Genomic DNA, 19575 nt, shown 5'->3' on the forward strand with positions numbered 1-19575 from the left:
CCCCCCCCCCCCCCCGCGGGTAGCAGCCCCGCCCGGCCAGGAGACGCTGTGCCCCTCCCCTCCCTTCCCGGCGCCTGAAGGCAGGGCTCCGGGCGCGGCCACGGCTGGCATCGGCGGCCTGGGCGGCGCAGCGCCGGGCAGGGCGGCAGGAGGGCTCAGCTGAGGCCTGCGCGACCCCCGACGCCAGCCGGGCCGGGCCGGGCCTGCGCCCCCCGCCCCTCGGAGCCACTCACCCAGGCTCCCCCCCGCCCCCCCGCAGGAGCCACTTGCCAACGTGGGGGCTCAAGGACACGTGTCAGCCGGAGAGCGCGGGCGGGCCTCCGGAGCCGGCGGGAGTGGTCGAGGGAAGCGGGGCCAGTGGCGCCCCTCCCCCTGGTCCGGGCGGGCGGGCGGGCGGGCGGAGGGAGGGAGGCGCCGGAGGGCCGCGCGGGCAGGGCCGGCCCACGGCAAGGCGGCATTCCGTCCGGGGCCCCGAGGAGCGTCGGGGGCTGCGGAGCCGGCGGGGAGAAGCCGCTTTGGCCCTCTTGGCCCCGGAGACCCCCGCCCGCCCGCCCGCCCCTCCAAGGGCGGCTCCGAAGGGAGGCCCGACTCAGCCGGGAAGGGGGCGGCGGCGGCGGAGGCGGCAAAACTGACCCGGCCGGCCCTGGCACCGTCGAGGGTGGGGGCGGTGGGCGGATGGGGGTGCGCTCGCTCGCTGGGAAATAGGGACAGTTCCTGGGGGTGGGAGAAAGAAGACTCCTCTTCAGGTCCCCCCCCCACACACACACACACGCGCACAGCTGGCCAGGAAGGGCCTTTGGGGGGCCGCCAGAAGGCTGGGGCAGTCAAGGGCCTCTTCCCAAGTCTTGGGGGCAGCCGGGAGGGGGGTCTCTTTGGCAAGCGGGGCGCCGGTGGGGGGGGGGGGCAGTCCTGGGCAGGCGAAGGGGGCGCGCAGCTGGTTGGCGCGGTCCTCGGAAGGGGGAAAAAGAGAAACACAATAATAACACACCCCAGACACTGTATCCACCCAAAGACCATTTTATTCCATTTGTCATTTTCGGGGAGGAGGAGGAGGAGGATATTGTGGGAACAAGACCACAGCTTTCCAGGTCTTTGTTTGCAGCCTGTCTGTGGTTATGGTCTTATTAGGCCAATCAGGTCTTGACTAAGTAACAGTGTTTGGCAAGTAATGTTGGGCAATTTTTAGAATATTAAAAGGGTATATTGTCAAATGTGATTGCGCGATTGAAAACTGTGTTAAGACTTCCCCCCTGTGTTTAAACAGCTGAAACTTATTGAAACTTATTGGTTGCTGACATCACAATTCTGTTTAATCTGCTGCATTTAAAAATTGATTTTTGACCTGTGTTTCTAATAAGGTAACATAAATTATTCTTAGCTGTTATATTCTTGCAATTATATCACGCCTCCTTGAATACTCTGGCGGTGCATTTTACAGACGTGCAACAGGACACAGCTGCGAGGAGGCCAGCGCAGTGGCCGTTGTCGCGTACCCAGGGGCCTGCCTTGTTCACACAAATGTTGATATCCGTGCTTCGTTGGTTACTTTCTCTGGTTATTTTATAAGCATAAATCGTATTTGCATTTTTTGTTCATTTTTTAGATGGAGTTAAATATATCATTTATTTTAAATTATATTTGATAGTTTTGTTAGGTGTGCATCCATCTCTATGATATTTATGTTATTACATAATTTTTATTAATACAAATGCTTTTCTGTTTGGAGGCCCCCACACTTAGTTCCTTTCCCCTACACTGTATCAAAATATCCATCAAGACACCTCATCCACCTGGCTTTACAAACCCGGAACCTCCACGCTAGCATCATGCTGTGACTCAGGAAACAGCAACTACATCCTTTTTCATCTCCCCAAAGAGCCCCCCTTCTCCTGTGGGCCTCAAGCTCTGGCACCACCCTCCATAGCCTGAAGACAAGGTACCTTGACCCCTGCGTCACAGAAGACTCCCGTGGGCATTTCCCCAAGCCCGTCAGAAGGAGGGCAGTACTGCGTGGGTGTGACCAGGCACCCCCAGTCTCTCTGACCCATGGGCACAGACACCTCTTTGCACCAGCAGCTGCAAAGACACCTCTAGGAAGAACATAAGAACTAGCCTGCTGGATCAGACCAGAGTCCATCTAGTCCAGCATTCTGCTACTCGCAGTGGCCCACCAGGTGCCTTTGGGAGCTCACAGGCAGGAGGTGAAAGCAATGGCCTGCTGCTGCTGCTGCTGCTGCTGCTGCTCCCGAGCACCTGGTCTGCTAAGGCATTTGCAATCTGAGATCAAGGTGGATCAAGATTGGTAGCCATAGATCGACTTCTCCTTCATAGATCTGTCCAAGCCCCTTTTAAAGCTATCCAGGTTAGTGGCCATCACTACCTCCTGTGGCAGCAAATTCCAAACACCAATCGTGAAGAAGTGTTTCCTTTGATTAGTCCTAATTCTTCCCCCCAGCATTTTCAATGAATGCCCCCTGGTTCTAGTATTGTGAGAAAGAGAGAAAAATTTCTCTCTGTCAACATTTTCTATCCCATGCATAATTTTATAAACTTCAATCCTATCCCCCCTCAGCCGTCTCCTCTCCAAACTAAAGAGTCCCAAACACTGCAACCTCTCCTCATAAGGAAGGTGCTCCAATCCTTCAATCATCCTCGTTGCCCTTCTCTGCACTTTTTCTATCTCTTCAATATCCTCTTTGAGATGTGGCGACCAGAACTGGACACAGTACTCAAAGTGCGGTCGCACCACTGCTTTATATAAGGGCATGACAATCTTTGCAGTTTTATTATCAACTCCTTTCCTAATGATCCCCGGCATAGAGTTTGCGTTTTTCACAGCTGCCATGCATTGAGTTGACATTCCCATGGAACTATCAACTCAGACTCCCAAATCCCTTTTCTGGTCTGTGACTGATAGCACTGACCCCTGTAGCGTGTATGTGAAGTTTGGATTTTTTGCCCCTATGTGCATCACTTTACATTTTGCTACATTGAACTGCATTTGCCATTTCTGGGCCCACTCACCTAATTTATCAAGGTCCGCTTGGAGCTCTTTGCAATCCTTTGTGGTTCTCACCACCCTATATAATTTGGTATCCGTAAACTTGGCCACCACGCTACCCACCCCTACTTCTGGTCATTTATGAATAGGTTAAAGAGCACTGGTCCCAAAACAGATCCTTGGGGGACATCACTCCCTACATCTCTCCATTGTGAGAATTTCCCATTCACATCCACTCTTTGCTTCCTGTTTCTCAACCAGTTTTTAATGCATAGGAGGACTTCCCCTCTTATTCCTTCATTGCTGAGTTTTCTCAGTAGTCTCTGGTGGGGAACTTTGTCAAAAGCCTTTTGGAAATCCACCGGTTCACCCCTGTCCACATGCCTGTTTACACCCTCAAAGAACTCTAGTAAGTTTGTAACACAAAGCTGGAAGTCCTGCTAATACCCGGAGGACTCCAGAATCCGCCTGATGCAGCTTTAGGCCCACCCAGTGGCCTCTTTGCACAAGAGTGTCCGAGTCCCAGCCCAAGCCGCCCCTTTCCTCACCCCAGCTGATACCTCCACGAAGGCTTTGGCCTACCAAGATGCTGCCAGGCCTGAAGCCCCACGCAAGCGTCCCAACAGCCTGGACTTAGGGAGGTCACGACAGCCCGTCCCTGCTGGAGCCTCAGCAGGGAAAGGAACACTGGATGCCTTTTGCAAAGGTTCACAGCCTGCACTCTTTGCACACAAAATACCTCAGGGGGGGGGGGGCGGGGGGGTTGCCATCTGCCTTTGACTGGCAAGCCTTTGCAAGCCAGGCTGGACAAGAACAATTGAGGAGAAGTCCCAACTGACAGCCTGACAAAGGCCGGTAGCCACTGGCTGAGGCCACCGTGGGGATCCCGTCTCCCGTGGAAAGAGAGCAGCCTCCAGGCACAGAATCCAGGGAGTGGCTCAGTTAAGCGGCCCTCGCAAAAATGCCAGCTTGGTCTCTGGCAAGGAGCGCCTCTCCTGCTGGGTCTGGCACAGGCTGAAGGCCCAGAGCCGGCTGGTCAGCCAGGGCGGGGGAGGGGAGAAGGAAGCCCTTTTCTTCCCGCAGGGGGGCCTGCAGGGAGCCCCTCCGTCCCTCCCTCCTGCCATCAGAGATTCAGACAGTCAATGCGTTTCCGTGGCAGCGCTGCAGTGGTCAGGAAGCGCCCTTCACTCGTAACTGGCTGAGGAGGAAACAAGCCCAATAGGCCCTCCCTCCAAGCCCAGGCTGGGTTGCCCAAAGAGTCGCCAAACGGGGCAGGGCTGCAGGGTGTGTGTGTGTGTGGGGGGGAGGTCTGACAACGTGTCAACTGTTTGCCCGGCCAGCCGAAGCTGGGCAGGACTGGGAGTGTTTTCCTCTGTACAGTTGCAGCCAACATTCCCTGCAGGATCAGAGGACGTGAGGCATAGTGGTTAAGAACAAGTGGACCCTACTCTGGAGAACCAGGTTTGATTCCCCTCTCCTGCACACGAGCAGCACACTCTGATCCGATGAAGCAGATTTGTTTCTCCGCTCCTCTGCGTCTAGCCACAGTTCTCTCTGAACTCTCTCAGCCCCACCTGCCTCACAAGGTGTCTGTTGTGGGGAGAGGAAGGGAAGACATTTGTAAGCCACTTGAGTCTCCATACAGGAGAGAAGGGGGGGGGGAGTATAAATCCGAACTCTGCTCCCAGCCACAGGCCAAGGGATCAGCCACGGCCAGAGTGGAAGGACCTGCAGGCTCTGCCTGCAAACGCGGGAGAGGGCCCAGCTCAGCATGTCGACCCCTGGTCTGCTTGGCCTGGCTTGCAGGGTCACCGAGCTGAGCTCTTGCCGGCTAGTCTCAGTGAGACTCCAAAATGGGCCTGTAAGCAGCAGACAGACAGACAGCAGACTGGGGCTCTCTGAACAGGTGCAAGTCACAGACTCCACCCCAGATGCACAGCCTGGGACTCCAAGGTGCCCCCGGCGACCCTTCAGCTCAGCCCAGGGTTTGCCCTCTTTCCGTGCCCTTCGCTCGGGGCCCAGCTCTCGCACGCAGGAAGCGCAGGCGTGTCCTTACCTTGGGAGAGGCGTGTGGGCCGGACCACTGCCAAGCCATCCACGGCACAAGGGTTGCCACAGGGGTGCAGCGTGAGAGTCCCGTGCACATTCTCAATGAAGCAGTGCTTGGGGGCCACGCCAGCCCCCTGCAGCACGATGCCCCCAGCCGCGGAGCCCAGCACTGTCCGCCCTTCAAAAAGACACAGCGAGTGATTCAGCAGGGACTGCCTGCCGCTGCCTCGCCAGCGTGGGGCTGGGAGGACCAAAGCGCACAGCAGCAAAGCAGGCCACCACTGCTGCCCCACAGCGCCCTCTCTCTGCGGTGCCCCACTTACCCTCTTCCAGGGGGAGCAGCGTGATGGCGGTGCTGAGGCGCCCGCTGCCCAGGCTCACCAGGTGGGGCTTCTCCGTCTGCACCTGCAGGCCCTTCCCAGCCTCAGTCAGGTCCACGATCTTGCTCTGGAGGCAGAAGAAGCATCATAAGCAGGGAACTCCTGATGCTGTGTGGAGGGGGGGCGGGGGGAGGAGGTCAGGACCACGATGGCTCAGTCTAATCGGATCATGAAGCAAGTCAATTAACCCCACAGGATTTCTGGCCAATCCCTCTAACTGGGCAATCAGAGAAACTGGGGAGGGAGGGGCAGGGGAGGGAGGGCCAAGAAGCCTGGCTGTGCAGCAGGAGTTCCGAGGGGGCGGGCGGGCAGGCGGGGGGGGGGCAGGGGGACCCCAAACCTGGAAGCACCTCTGGTCGGCTCAGGCTGAAGCAAAGGCAAGTTGGGACTCCCTGGCTGACCCCTTCCTAAGCTCAGCAAGGGTTAAATTCCACTCCCTCACAACACCCCCCCCCGTCTTGGACTCACTTGGACCTGTGCCAGTGGTGCTCGACAGGTTGGATGAAGTACGCTGAGGTTACAGGTCTCCATGGCCACAGCCCTCCTTCAAGGAAAATAACAATATCTGTTAGCTTTTTGCTATCTTCATTTTGTACATCACCTTAGACAGGTTCCTGGAGAGGTGGCACAAACATTTTGTAAACAAACAAACAAACAAAGAAGAATAAATCAAAAGGGGATCCAAACTGATCCAGCTGAGGCTAACTACGTTCCTTTGCAAAGCAGCACCCGGATGGCCGCTCTGGCTCACTTGTATACTTGCTGTTATGCCAGACCACTGGGAAAATGTGCAGGCATGGAATTTGTTATCCAGCTGTGGCCCCGGCCTCTCCTCCCCACCCCTTTCCTCTGGCCTCGTTGCCAGATACTGAGCCAATCGCAGGCTCCTTCAGGCAAGGAGCTGTCCCGCACATGCTGCGGTTCCTGGAAACAGACGAACCGCCAGAAATTCCATAGACGTTGTCAGCATGTTGAAAATATCACCAATGCAGTTCCATGCTGTACTTGAGGCTGCCCCTCCCAGTCGCCCCAGGCATGCAAAACAAGGATCCTGCTTCCCTTCGGAAGCCCCCTGCAGGCTGACCTGCCCTGCCCCCCCCCCCCGCCCATGCATGCAGGCATGGCCACCTGTGCCCCTCAACCTCAGCCCCTCCTTGGGAGGAAGAGGCAGGCCACCCGTGTCAGCTGAGAGAGGAGCCGAAGGCCATCCCAGAACGCTTGGCTTCTTGACTCCCCCAGCCAGCTCCCCGGGCACACGGAGCAGAAGAGCTTGCGGGGGCGGGGGGGGGCACTATGTTGCTGCTGGAACGGGCTGCAAGCACTAACAAGCAGCCTCTGTTTGGGGGAATCTGGACAAAAAGCCTTTCTTCTCTGGGCTGCCAGAGAATAAGGCCCTTGTGAGGCTCTGGGGCGAGGCTGGACAGCCCAGACCACAGGCTCCGGGCCCCCGCCAGGGATGCAGGGCCCTCCCGCCTCTTGCCCTCCCACCAAACTGCTCTTTGCTGAATTCACTTGCTTGGGCACTTTTAACTGGCTTTTCTCGACTCAAAGCAGCTTATGGGTTACAGACAGCAGCAGGAGAAAAACACCCACAGGACACGATGTTTCCAGACAAACTGGCCAGCCGTCAACACACTCATCCCCCGGGTGGGCAGGAAGCAGAGCGGGCAGTCAGAGCGCTGGCCGTTCTCCCCCCTCCTCACCCCCAGGCAGGAAAGCTGGAAAGCCCCGTTGGGAGCAGGGACAAGGCAAGCCCCTCCCGCCCAGCTGTGCTCCTCTGCCCTTTGCCTCTTCGGGGCCTGGCCCTCCCCACACAGTCTGGGAAAGATGGAGGCGGGAGCCGGAAGCCGGGCCTGCCAGCTGGCCCTCACAGTGGGAACGGGGAAAGAAACACTCTAGGGATGGGGACCGGAGCAGGCCTGCATTAACCAGCCCAGAACTGGATTCCTTCTTGGCCTACTCAGCCCCCAGCACAAAAATCCCCTCCAAGAAGCAACACTCTGCTCATCCCCAGAGGAGCAAGCAAAAGAGTGTGAAGAAACTGGCAGTCATCCATATGATGTCAGGTAGCAGGAGGGGGCCCCCTGAGGCAATCCAGAGCAGCACCTCCTGCAGGGGCACCCAAGGTGGGGGGGGGGAGAGACTGTGATGGTGGACCCCTGCCTCAGGCAACCCCAGGTCCTCTCAGACAGCACAAGGGCCTTCCACAGACTCAGGCCCAGTGAGGAGGCAATGCCGGTCCAGGGCGGGGGGGGGGGGCACACTTGGTCAAGACTATGCATGGATAAGCCCCCCCCCCCCCTCCCCAGCAGGCAGGTTTCTTTACAACATTTTGGGTTTCACTAGGCAAGTCTGGGTTTGGCCAGGGAAGCCGAGAGGAACGGCGCTTCTGCTCTCTGGGCCAACCACTCAAAGGTACAGACTAGCCCAGTGGTGGCGAACCTATGGCACGGGTGCCAGAGGTGGCACTCAGAGCCCTCTCTGTGGGCACGGGCAAACAGAATCCCCCCCCCAACACATCTAGGCTGGCCTGGACCACTAGGCTCGATTATTAGCATTCAACCTAAGACCTAGTTTTGGGGAAGCAGTGTAGGTAACCCTGTTAAGCACTGTTAAACCCCACTGATTTTCATGTGAAGAACTAAAGCACTATCCTTTACCTGGGAGTAAGCTCGGTTGCTGGCAATGGGGCTTGCTTCTGAGTAAACCCTCCTAGGGTCGTGATTCACCCGTTCGAAGAGTTGCACAGTTGCTTCAAAGCAAAGCCACCGACTACCACCAAGCTTACTCCCGAGTAACACACGCCTCAGAGCCAACCATTTTTTCTAAACTAAAACCTCAGTATTTAGGTTAAATTGCCGTGTTGGCACTTGGCGATAAATAAGTGGGTTCTGGGTTGCAGTTTGGGCTGCACTCGGTCCCGAAAAGGTCCGCCATCACTGGACTAGCCTAAGCCAGCTGGTTCCCTCAGACCTCTGGAATATCAGCCTAGGTCAGTGGTTCTCAACCTTCCGAATGCCGCGACCCTTTAATACAGCTCCTCATGTTGTGGGGACCCCCAACCTTAACATTTATCCAATTTACAGATGGAGAACACTGATGCAGAGAGTCTTAGGTGACCCCTGGGAAAGGGTCGTTCGACCCCCAAAGGGGTCCCGACCCATAGGTTGAGAACCACTGGCCTAGGTGGTGCTGGCCACCCCCTTTCCCTGCGGACCCTGCAAGCAAATTGCAGCCCCCACAGTGCCCCACACTTGCTTAGCTGGGGGTGAGTCGCGGGCAGTTCCAGAGGATGACCAAGCAGAAGGGAGCCTTCCCTGAGGCTATCAATGGGGATGGGGGGGGGCGGCCTGGTGGTGGTCACAGAATCCTACAACTGAGCAGCGGGCGGGGGCGCACAGACTCCCCTGGATGACATGAAACCGCCCAGCCAGGCAAGCCACGGTCTGCGCTCCATACAGACCCTCCCAAGAGGAAGAGCCGGCGGCAGCATCCCTGGGCCAGAGGAGCCCCGGGCTTTCCCAGCAGCACCCCCCGCCCCCGCCCGGCTAACTTCAGCCGGTTCTCCGGAGCCCTCCCCCGCCACAGTCCTTCCCCCACGCTCCTCCCTGGCCCGCGACCTCGGGAGGGTTGGAAGCACCGGACGCCGCGAGGGCACAGCCCCCCCCGCCCCGCGCCTCTCCGCCACCCGCCCCCGAAGCCGCCAAGCGCGCCGCCGCCGCCGCCACCACCTGCAGGCAGCCTCCGGCAAAACGGGGCGGGGCGCGACAGGGCCCGGCGACTACTGCGAGCTCCCGGGGGCTTTGTCCGGCGTGACGGTGGCCTTGCGGGGCCCGGGCGCCGGGTCCGAGGAGTCCCTCCCGCTCATCCCGCAGGCAAAGGCAGCCAGGCAGGCAGGCAGGCAGGCAGGGCGGGCGGCCCCGGCTTTCTGCGGCTCGCGGGGAAGGAACGCCAAGGATGCCTGGAATGCGCCACGTCCCGCGCTCGCTCCCGCCGGGCCCCCCACCTCCGGGTGCCGCCCCCAGCCCAGCGCGCCCCGCCCGGGGAGGAGCCCCGCTGACCCGGCTGCGGTCCAGCCCGACCGGCGTGCCTCGCCTCGCCCCCGCCCGCCCCCCCCCCCCCGGCAGCCCTGCGGGCGGCTCCGCCTCTTTCAGCGGTGGGAAGGGCGGGAGGGGGCGAGGCTGCTGCTGGCCCCAGGCCCGGTGCCCGGCCGCGACCCACCTCGCAGCTCCCGCGCCCCGCCCACCGGCCCGCCTGCCCGCCTGCCTTCTTCGGCCCAAGGGCTGGCCAGAGCAGCGCGCCCAGCAGTCTGCAAAGGGGGCCGGCCGGGTCCGATTCCCACAAATCTGTCCAAGCCCCTTTGAAAGCTATCCAGGTGAGTGGCCATCACCACCTCCCGTGGCAGCATATTCCAAACACCAATCACACGTTGCGTGAAGAAGTGTTTCCTTTTGTTAGTCCCAATTCTTCCCCCCAGCATTTTCATTGGATGCCCCCTGGTTCTAGTATTGTGAGAAAGAGAGAAAAAATTCTCTCTGTCAACATTTTCTACCCCATGCATGATTTTATAGACTTCAATCCTATCCCCCCTCAGCCGCCTCCTCTCCAAACTAAAGAGTCCCAAACGCTGCAGCCTCTCCTCATAGGGAAGGTGCTCCAGTCCCTCAATCACCCTCGTTGCCCTTCACTGCACTTTTTCTATCTCCTCAATATCCTTTTTGAGATGTGGCGACCTAACGGCAGCACCCGGAGGAGGCTGACCAGCACTCTGCTTCCAAGCAGGGAACCTGTTTCCCGACGCTGGACAATCATCCACACTTCGGACTGGCTAAGCTCTGCCCTCTTGCTTCTTGGCCAGAGTCACCTTGCCACGTAAGCTGGAAAGCCACTAGCATGTCTGGCCATTGGGCAAGGTGGGCACCTTCACCAGAGCATCCACCATAGTAGAGACATCAAAATACTGGGTTCGTTTTTGGGTATTTTAGTGGTTTTCCATTTTTGGCCTGCAGGGGGCGCAGTTTGTAGGCTAGCGGCACCAAAATTTCAGCGTATCATTAGGAGACTGTCCTTATGCTACCCCCCAGGTTTGGTGAGGTTTGGTTCAGGGGGTCCAAAGTTATGGATTCCCAAAGGGGGTGCCCCTATCCCCCATTGTTTCCAATGGGAGCTAATAGGAGATGGGGGCTACAGTTTTGAGGGTCCATAACTTTGGCCCCCCTGAACCAAACTGCACCAAACCTGGGGGGTATCATTAGAGCAGTCTCCTGACCAGACCCTGAAAGTTTTGAGACTGTGCTTTCAGAAATGTGTCCCCCACAGCCTGCAACCCCCATTGACAGCAATGCAGAAAACTCAATGCAGAACAAAGATTCTTGGGCAAATTTCTAGGATGTTCCTGCAGGGGGTGCATTTTTGAATGTATCGGCACCAAAATTTCAGGGTATCATCTGGAGATGATGGCACGCCCCAAGTTTGGTGCAGTTTGGTTCAGGGGGGCCAAAGTTATGGACCCTCAAAACTGTAGCCCCCATCTCCTATTAGCTCCCATTGGAAACAATGGGGGATGGGGCACCCCCTTTGGGAGTCCATAACTTTGGACTCCATGAACCAAACCTCACCAAACATGGGGACTAGCATAAGGACAGTCTCCTGATGATATGCTGAAATTCTGGTGCTGATATGTCTAAAAATGCGCCCCCTGCAGGCACCAATGTCCTGGTGCAAAAAAAAATTTGGTCGTGGTGGAGTGGCCGCCCATGGGGGGGGGGGCATCCAACTCAGGTTTTGCCCAGGGCTACAGTTTGCCCAGGGCTGCCTCGTTACGCCCCTGGTGGTGGCACAACAGCCCTGGAAGCCAGGCCCTGGGCGAGAAGGCTGGCGTGGCCCTGTCCAGCTCTTTGCCTCTAGGAGGCTGCCATCTCCCCTGACCAAAGCCATGGTGGCGGCGGCAGCAGCGGGAGCACAGCCCCCACCCTGCACCTCTCGCAGGCTGCAGCACGGAACAAACCCAGGCGCTCAGAGGGCAGACTGGTGACGTCAGCCCGCCCGCCCACCCACCCAGTGTAGCAGTCAGAGGGCAGGCCAAGGAAGCCAGGGAAGCTTGCTGGAGTCTGAGTCGGGGTCCTTGTGAGGATGACATGGAAGAGAGAAGCGGGGTGAGTGCTGCTACCCCAGGCCCCGCTGGAGAGAAACCGGGAGGGTATGAACAAAATAATCCAGCTGTAGCAAGGTCGAAGCAGGGCTGTCTGGCAGACATGAAGGCGTCCCCCTCTTCTGGGACAGTGTTTTTAAAACGTTTCCCCCCTTGTGTACAGAAAAGCATGTCATGGCCTCCTCTTCCCAGTTCCTCCCTCCTTTTGGGAGAAGTGCTCAGGCCACAGAGCCAAACAGCCGGCCTCTTTCAGACTGGGACAGGCCGGCAGCTCTGTGGGAGGTCGGAGTTCTGTCCACTGGTCAGCCTCCTGTTGGCCCTGCAAGGCACAGGGAAAGCTCAACCTGAACCAAGTGGGTAGACTGCAGCAGTCCAAGGAAGGACCGTGGGGACAGAAAGCGCGAGCTACCCTGTTTCCTCGAATATAAGACATCCCGTGAAAATAAGACGTAGTAGAGGTTTTGCTGAAATGCGAAATATAAGGCATCCCCCGTGTAGTGATGCACTGCTGACCCAGCAGCACCGTGGTAGAACGTTGGGACGCCAATGGACCTACGGCCTTGCTGGTCGCACCGCACCCCCACTCCTCATCCCCCTATGAGTCACGGGTCATGAACTGTCTGGCTCAGTCACCGGGCGCAGGGACAATGGTCTTGCCCCAGGTGAGGAGATTAGGCTCAGCTACGCTCCTCTCCGCCCGTACCCAGGTGAGATCATGCATCACATGATGATCTCCAAGGTCTCGGTCTCCCGCTCATCTCCCTACCCACCTCCCCTTTGCATACAATGAAACCCTAATACAAAAGGTCACGAGAGACCAGCACAGGTAGAGTTGTCAGGATCATGAAAACCAGCTTCCCCTGTTGCTGGCGCTCTCCGCCAGATGAAGAAACCTCCTCCGCGTCTCGCCTATTCCTTAGCGGCGACCCTGGGGAGTTGACAACAAGCTGAATTGCGAAGCCGGGGAATCCTCCGAACCTCCACCCTGCTCACCGTCGCCTGGGGAAGGGGCAGCGATACGAAGTCGCTGGATCGAGCATCCCACTCAGGGACCACCGTTCGGTATAAGCCTGTCCTCTGGATCGGGCGCATCCAGGCTCGCGTCCTAGGACACTCTCGTCCAGCCGGAACACCCGGTGATATGGGAGCTTGCAAAAGCAGGGCTTATGACAAGCCGTTGGCGGGCTGGCGTTAGCGAAATGCGGCGGGTCCCATTAAGAGAGCCTAGCATAAAATTGTGGCTGAGGAGATTAGCTCAGTGTCCATGGTACGCAGAGGGGGACATTGAATCTTAAGGACTGGGAAAAGGAAACATGGGCCTCTTACAGAGCCTCAGCAGCGCCCGATAATGGCTGCTACTGGCGATGGAGACAATGTTTTGTCGCCATCAGCCTGCAGACCCTATGGCTCCCTTGCCAGGCAGCCCTCCTTTCGATCTTTCACCTTCGGCGAATTTTCTCTATCCACTAAATTGGATGCTGTCTCCTTCTGCCCCTAAGCCCCTTCACCCAATTCAAACTCTCAGCGGCTCAGCCTTTACCTCCTGCTCCGCCTTCATTTTTTTCGAAGCCACTGCACTCCGTCAGCGCCGCGCACGTAATAGGCGGGTTTCAAAACTCTCGCCGACGTGGCCATACGATCTGCAGAAGAAAACCCTGGCGGAGAGCGATGCGAATTCTTGCATTGTGCCCGTCCACTTCACAGATGCAGGGGTGGCGTCATTAATGAGTTGTCAGTACCATGCTAGGCTATAACATCCTCACTGAGCTCCATAAGCGTGCGGAGACGTAAAGTCACCAGCCCTATGTAGAGGCATACTGAAGTGATGCATGAGGAATCACTTAATGGTTCAGGACGACTGGAGACCACCTTCCAGCATGCTCCTGAGCCCACACAATTTGTGATCTGGGAGGAAGCCCGAGTTCCGGCAATGCCACTTGCTTAGGGCAGCCGCCTCCGGCCGGCGCCTACACAACGCTCAACTTCGGCTTTGATGCCTTCAGTAGCCCAACAATCAGATCGTCCTGCGGTGTACCCTTACAGTGCGCCTCTGAATGTACCACAAGGCGTTTTTTGAAAGTCCCAATGCGGGCAGCCAACCCAAAGTTTTTCTAGCACCCGGCCAGAAGCCTCCAAGAGCCCTATGCTGAGTTTGGCGAAGACAGGCTCCAGGAGGCCCTCAAGAACGGAGTTGACAACGAGGAGGCCCAGAGGCCCGAACTCTCCTTAAGCATGCCGCCAGGAAGGCATACTCCGCTGAGTGCCATAAGCGTCTACAGGCAGGAAGGAACCCCGAGCTGTACGACATGCTCAAAGCTTGCCAGGATATGGTCTTTAAGCCCATCAAGCCAACCTTCTAGTCGCCCTTCCTCTCTCCCATGCCATGAGGCAGCCCGAAACGAGATGTTTCAGTGCGGCAAGCCAGGACATTTCGGAGAATTGTAGGCTGCCTTGGCCGGAGACCTACAACCCTGGCGGAGGTCTCTCCCCAGAGGCGAAGACCCCAGGAGAGTCTAGGGCGGCTCCCAATGCCGCTGGGGAGGCCAGCCGGGCATCTCCCAGCCGGAATAGATCGCACCTCAAACCCCTTCCCGGAGCTCCCCACTTAAGGATCTTAGCTGCTCCAGCTCAGTATAGTGATCCCATCCCCACGGGGAGACCATTAGAGCTGGTCTTGCCAAAGCTTCGCCAGCTGGTGGGGTTGGAAATTTCATCATCAGGGGTCGCCGACCCCAGCCACCAAGGAGCCATCACATCCAGAGTATGGACAAACGTATCCTGCAGAAACTGCCAAGTTCACGGAACCCTGCCTCTATGCTCTCACTTGAGTCTAATCTAAGTTCAGCTAATCTCTAAATCTCGTTGCTCGCTCCCCCTCTACGTCTACTTCTGCTCTGCTAGCCTTCTACTTCAAAGTCACCATGCCTCCGCCAGTGCCCCAGTAGCATTTCAAAATCTCTGCAGAGTCCACAGTCACTGAATTGCAGCGAAGGAATGCTGGCGGAAGAAGGGACTGCCGTTTGAGCCCTCCTCAGAGAATGCCCATAGCCAATCTACAGGACAATGAGGCATGGAAAGGGGAAGATGCTACTTCAATGTAAGCCAAGTCCTTCGTGAAAGAAGAAGCCCCTTGGCCCTCTCCAGCTGTAAGGTTCAAACCAGATCACTTGTACCTCTGAGCCTGTGCAAAGCCCTAAGCTCAAAACTCCCCAGTGGCAGCAAAATCGTCAGCACACCTCAAGAGCAAAATCTCAAATCAGAGTTACAATCCTCCCTCGTTACTTTATATGTGCTCCTGTATGCCTATGTATGTTCTGTATGTCTTGCCCCTTTCAAAGAGACCCTAAAGTTTTCCCCTCATAGGGGATTTTTCCATGGCTCCTAACCGATGCTCTTATGCTTCAATTAAAGTTTTTCTCCCTTCTGATTATGTGTTACTTAATGCCTTGAAGGCTTAAGCCCATTACAGCATCCGCCTTAAGCGGGACACAGCTCGTCGTGCTCCCCAGGATACGATGGGACCTGCTTCAAGCAGCCTCCACATCTCTTAGTTTAAGCCTTCAAAACTTTTCTTCAAACCTCTCCTTGAGAACCTTTTCCTTAGTCATCTGAGCCTACACTGCCACACTGGTGGTATGGGGTTACATATGAAGCCAAAATCATTTCATGCTCCACATTCTCTGCTGGGGGGCTCCCTGGCTAGTCACAGTGCCAAAGGGGTCTCTCAGCCACACCTATCTTACACAGCCTCCGCTGTGAAGGTAGAAGCGACTCAAACCGGCAAAGTCCCCTTACGGAGGGAAGGTAGAGCTGACTTCCAAACCCCTTCCCCTGCCTTCCTTCTGCACCACTCCCACTCTTTCTAATGGGCTGACGCACCCCCACCCCTCTAGATCTAGGATCCTGATAAAGGGCTTTGCAAACCTCTCAATTTGCTCCTGTGATCAAACCTCAAGCCCAGGAACATTTTCTTTGCATCTTCTCTATATACTTTCCCTATAGGCGGCTATATTACGATATGACTATAGTGTGAATTGTTCAAGTTGCTTTGCAAAAAAACCCCACACCTTAGACGGTGATTGGGATTGTTTACAAAACAAACATCCGACCTGGATATGACCTCTCCCTTCTCCCTAAGCCTTGAGGGCAATTCCGTATCTCTTAGCGCCTTGAATGTTGCAAGTGATGGATTTGTCGGAATAGACCAGCTAAGCCTAACAGCTTAGCCCAAAACAAACAGAAAAAAAGGGGAGTAGTTCCCCTATTGACCAATCAAGGTCTCATCCAGACCATATCCAAAGTACTCTTATATTTCTCTATCAAAATTGCCGCCCCCCCACTCAGATACGGGCTTTCCATTGTCATCTATAAGAGCGAATTAACTCAGCCAGCCGCCAAAGCCTGGGAAAAGCGTCGCTTACTTTCTCTTCTATACAGGAGTCCAGCTAGCCATGCCAGACCAGCCCATCCCGGAATGGGCGGGGCCTCCCCTGGAGAATCGACCCGCCCAGCCCTGTTGAGAGAGAGCCCGATCACCCTCAGCCTGGGCAGCCAGATGGGAGGGACACCCATTCTTGCGGAGATCGCAGCAGGCTGCCATTTGGGGCCAGCTATGGCTCAAGGTTGACGCTGTGTGTAGCTGCTCCTCATCTACAGCCATTCTCTCCCTCTCTGCAGCCCCTGGCTGAAACTTGGAATTACGGCCAGGAACATTCCCTGATAGATTAACCATGGAACTCTCAGCTGTTTTCCAGCCTTGAATAATTGTTGGAACCGCCTTCTCTCACAACCTTATAGAATCACTGAACCTGCAATGCTAAAGACTATCAGTAGCTCTCCCCTAAGCTCTTGAGAAATCCATGGACTCTAGCGTCGTAGCTCTGTAGCTTTGGTGGCAGTCAGGCAGCAAAGAGTATTGCATTGGACAATTATACAACCAGGGTTTGCCTTCCTTCCATCCATCATCCAGCCTATGTGTCGTTTAGCCATGTTTTGCTGTTTAAATTTATTGCATGCCCTAGTTTTGAAGTTATGTTATTTGTTATTGCCATTCATACTGTCTGTCTGGGGTTTCTACCCAGGCTCCACCCAGAACTGACGCCCGCCCGCCCGCCGCTCGCTCTGCGCTGAAGTCCCTCACCAGCCGGCTTGGCCGGTCGCCCTCTCAAAGCCAGACCTGTCCCCTGTAACTTCCTTGGTAGGAGCCCCGGACTTGTTTCCTGTAACACACCAAGACTATTGGCGGCTGGCCTGTGCCCTTGCGAAGCCCATCAATTCTACCTCCATTGCTCTGGGCTCTGGCCTCCGAGCAGCAGAAGACCGTCAAGCGACCCTAGACAATGCGTGCAGCTATTGATTACTTATTGTTATTACATCCCCACCAAAGGTTGTGAATGTACATAATATGTGTTGTTTAATCTTTCTGATATTGAATTGATTCATATGAAGATGCATTGAGCTGCAAAGTTGTATCTAATCTGAAGTATGATGTTTTGCCCCATTGGTGGTCAGCCCTCTGGTGGAGCTGGCTGCCGGGAGGAGATGGTTGAGTGTTATTATTTTAGCTCTGCATTGGTTTAATTGTGTGCCACCGTTATCCGGATCTTGTTTAGTTCAATGTGTGTCTAATATTGCCTGCTTTGTGCAAGAAGCCCCTGAATTTCCCTTACCCCGCAGCCAAGTTCTAATGTTACACACAAGCAGCTTGGTCAGCTTGACCAGATGAAGCGGAGGAGACAAGCGTCCCCTTCATCGCCCCTTAACATTTCGGTCCCCTTTTTTTTCTAAAATGCTTAAAGGAGGAGATGTAGTGATGCACTGCTGACCCAGCAACACACCGTGGTGGAAACGTTGGGGCGCTAATGGACCTGGCTTGCTGGTGCGCCGCACCCCCACTCCTCATCCCCCTATGAGTCACGGGTCATGAACTGTCTGGCTCAGTCACCGGGCGCAGGGACAATGGTCTTGCCCCCAGGTGAGGATTAGGCTCAGACGCTTACGCTCCTCTCCGCAGTAGCCAGGTGAGATCATGCATCACATGATGATCTCCAGGTCTCCCGGTCTCCAGCTCATCTCCTACCCACCTCCTTTACCGCCCACAATGAAACCCTAATAAAAAAAAGGTGCGAGAGACCAGCACAGGTAGAGTTGTCAGGATCATGAAAACCCGCGCTTCCTGTTGCTGACGCTCTCCGCCAGATGAAACCTCCTCCGCGTCTCGCCTATTCCTTAGCGACGACCCTGCGGGGTTGACAACACCCCCGAAAGTAAGACGTAGCAAAGTTTTTGTTTGGAAGCATGCCTGACGAACAGAACACAGAAAAATAAAGACATCCCCTGAAAATAAGGCATAGCGCATCTTTGGGAGCAAAAATTAATATAAGACACTGTCTTATTTTTGGGGAAACCAGGTAGATGGGGGCAGCACCTCAGTGGTGGGCTGATGAGATGGGTGGCGCACCACCAAGTCTTTGCCCCTTGGTAGGGGAAAAGGCAGGCAGACTTTGAGGCCAAGGGTGAAAGGGAGAAGAGTAGAATCCACCACCCCTCACCAAACAGGGGGGAATGCACCCTGCACTGCTAACTCTCCCCACGTCTTCCTCTCATCCTCCCCAACCTGGGTGCACTAGTCCAAGACCACGCTGCCGCTATACACGTCTTCAGGCCGCAACTCCAAATGGGACCTCCACCCAAAGGCAGGGAGCCTCCAGCCAATCGGTGCAAGGACACTGCACAGTCCACGCAGGGCAGCGGAATGGAAACAGCCTCTCCCTCCCCCAGCAACTGCTCTTGAGCCTGGCACTGCAATGTGGGCAGCGAGGCTTCACCTGGTCACCAGAATCCGCCTTAGCCAGCTAAAACTTCTGGCCACTGTGGCAGCCATCCGGTGAGTCCCAAAACTGAAACAGTCTTCATATTAGCTGTCCTGAAGCTACTGCCCATCAATTTAATCGGGTGCCCCAAGGTCTAGTTTTTTGTGAAGTGGGACTGAAAGTTATACACACACACACCCGGCCATGATTTATGTGGGAAGAACAGCTTCAAAAAGCCCAGTGTGGTCAGGATGCTGAGTTCTGCCCACATTCTTGGATTAGGCTTTTTTGCATGGGCCACTGATAGGCAGAGGCGTACCTAGGCAAACTGGAGCCCGGGGACAAACCCTGAGCTTCCCCCCCCCCCCCCCCCCGGCATAGGTGGCCACCCTCCTTCACGACGACCAAACAATTATTTTTTGCACCAGCTCACAAAACACCCCCCACCCCCAACAAAACATACATGGCTCTCCCCGTTACTTTCCTAATTGTGTCCTCACACCAACCCTATGAGGTAGGCTGCTAGCCTGAGAAACAGCTCCAAAACAGTGCAAAGGGAATTAACTTTTAAGCATGTAAATCTCTTACAAGTCACCCCCATCTGAAGGTTTGCCCAACAAACGTCAGCATCATCTTCAGTTCTGCTGCTGCTGCTGGGCTCCCTGCTCAGCTTGCCTTTTCCTGTGCCTGCCGGTGCCTGGCTGCCGGGGAGAACGCTTCTGAGTAATGCCACACTTAATTTAAGGCGAATAAGGCACACTGGGTCAGAGGGAGGGGAGGCGGAGCTCCCCAGTCCTGCTCCTGGGAGCCCAGTGGGATTTCTCCCCCGCCCCCTGGACACTCCAGGCCACTGTACAGAGTGGGCGGGGCTAAGACAGGCACTGGGAGCAGTCGGCTGCTTCAGTGCCTGCTTGCTAGGGCTTGCTCAATCCCTCCCTCTGTAGGAGGATGTTTTGGCGCCCCCCCACGTGACCTCAATTGATGCGCCCGGGGACAAGGGGTACCCCATGTCCCTAGGCAAGTAGGCCAGTGCTGATAGGGGCAGGCCAGCACAGTCCACACGGCAGCTTCCAGGGGCCACATTTACTTGACAGACAGTGTCAAAGCCACCCAGCTGGCTCCTATGCAACATTAGTGTAATAACACACACACACACACACCCCATCAATCCCAGACACCATC

At 56.1% G+C, this 19575-nt stretch overlaps 1 protein-coding gene across 3 annotated transcripts in view; it reads right to left on the bottom strand.

The window, feature by feature from the left end:
* The window catches only part of PHLDB1 (pleckstrin homology like domain family B member 1), a 17991-nt gene extending 17251 nt beyond the window's left edge, over window positions 1-740 (bottom strand). Inside the window, exon 1 of one of the 3 annotated variants that reach the window (XM_048512602.1) lies at window positions 234-740. In XM_048512602.1, coding sequence (XP_048368559.1) covers window positions 234-458 — 225 coding nt within the window. In that variant the 5' untranslated portion in view covers window positions 459-740. The remainder of the gene's footprint in view (window positions 1-233) is intronic. The other 2 variants (XM_048512600.1, XM_048512601.1) reach the window with 2 other exon arrangements.
* Window positions 741-19575: the final 18835 nt, after the last annotated feature.

Source organism: Sphaerodactylus townsendi, linkage group LG12 (assembly GCF_021028975.2).
Source record: "Sphaerodactylus townsendi isolate TG3544 linkage group LG12, MPM_Stown_v2.3, whole genome shotgun sequence".
Taxonomy (NCBI): domain Eukaryota; kingdom Metazoa; phylum Chordata; class Lepidosauria; order Squamata; family Sphaerodactylidae; genus Sphaerodactylus; species Sphaerodactylus townsendi.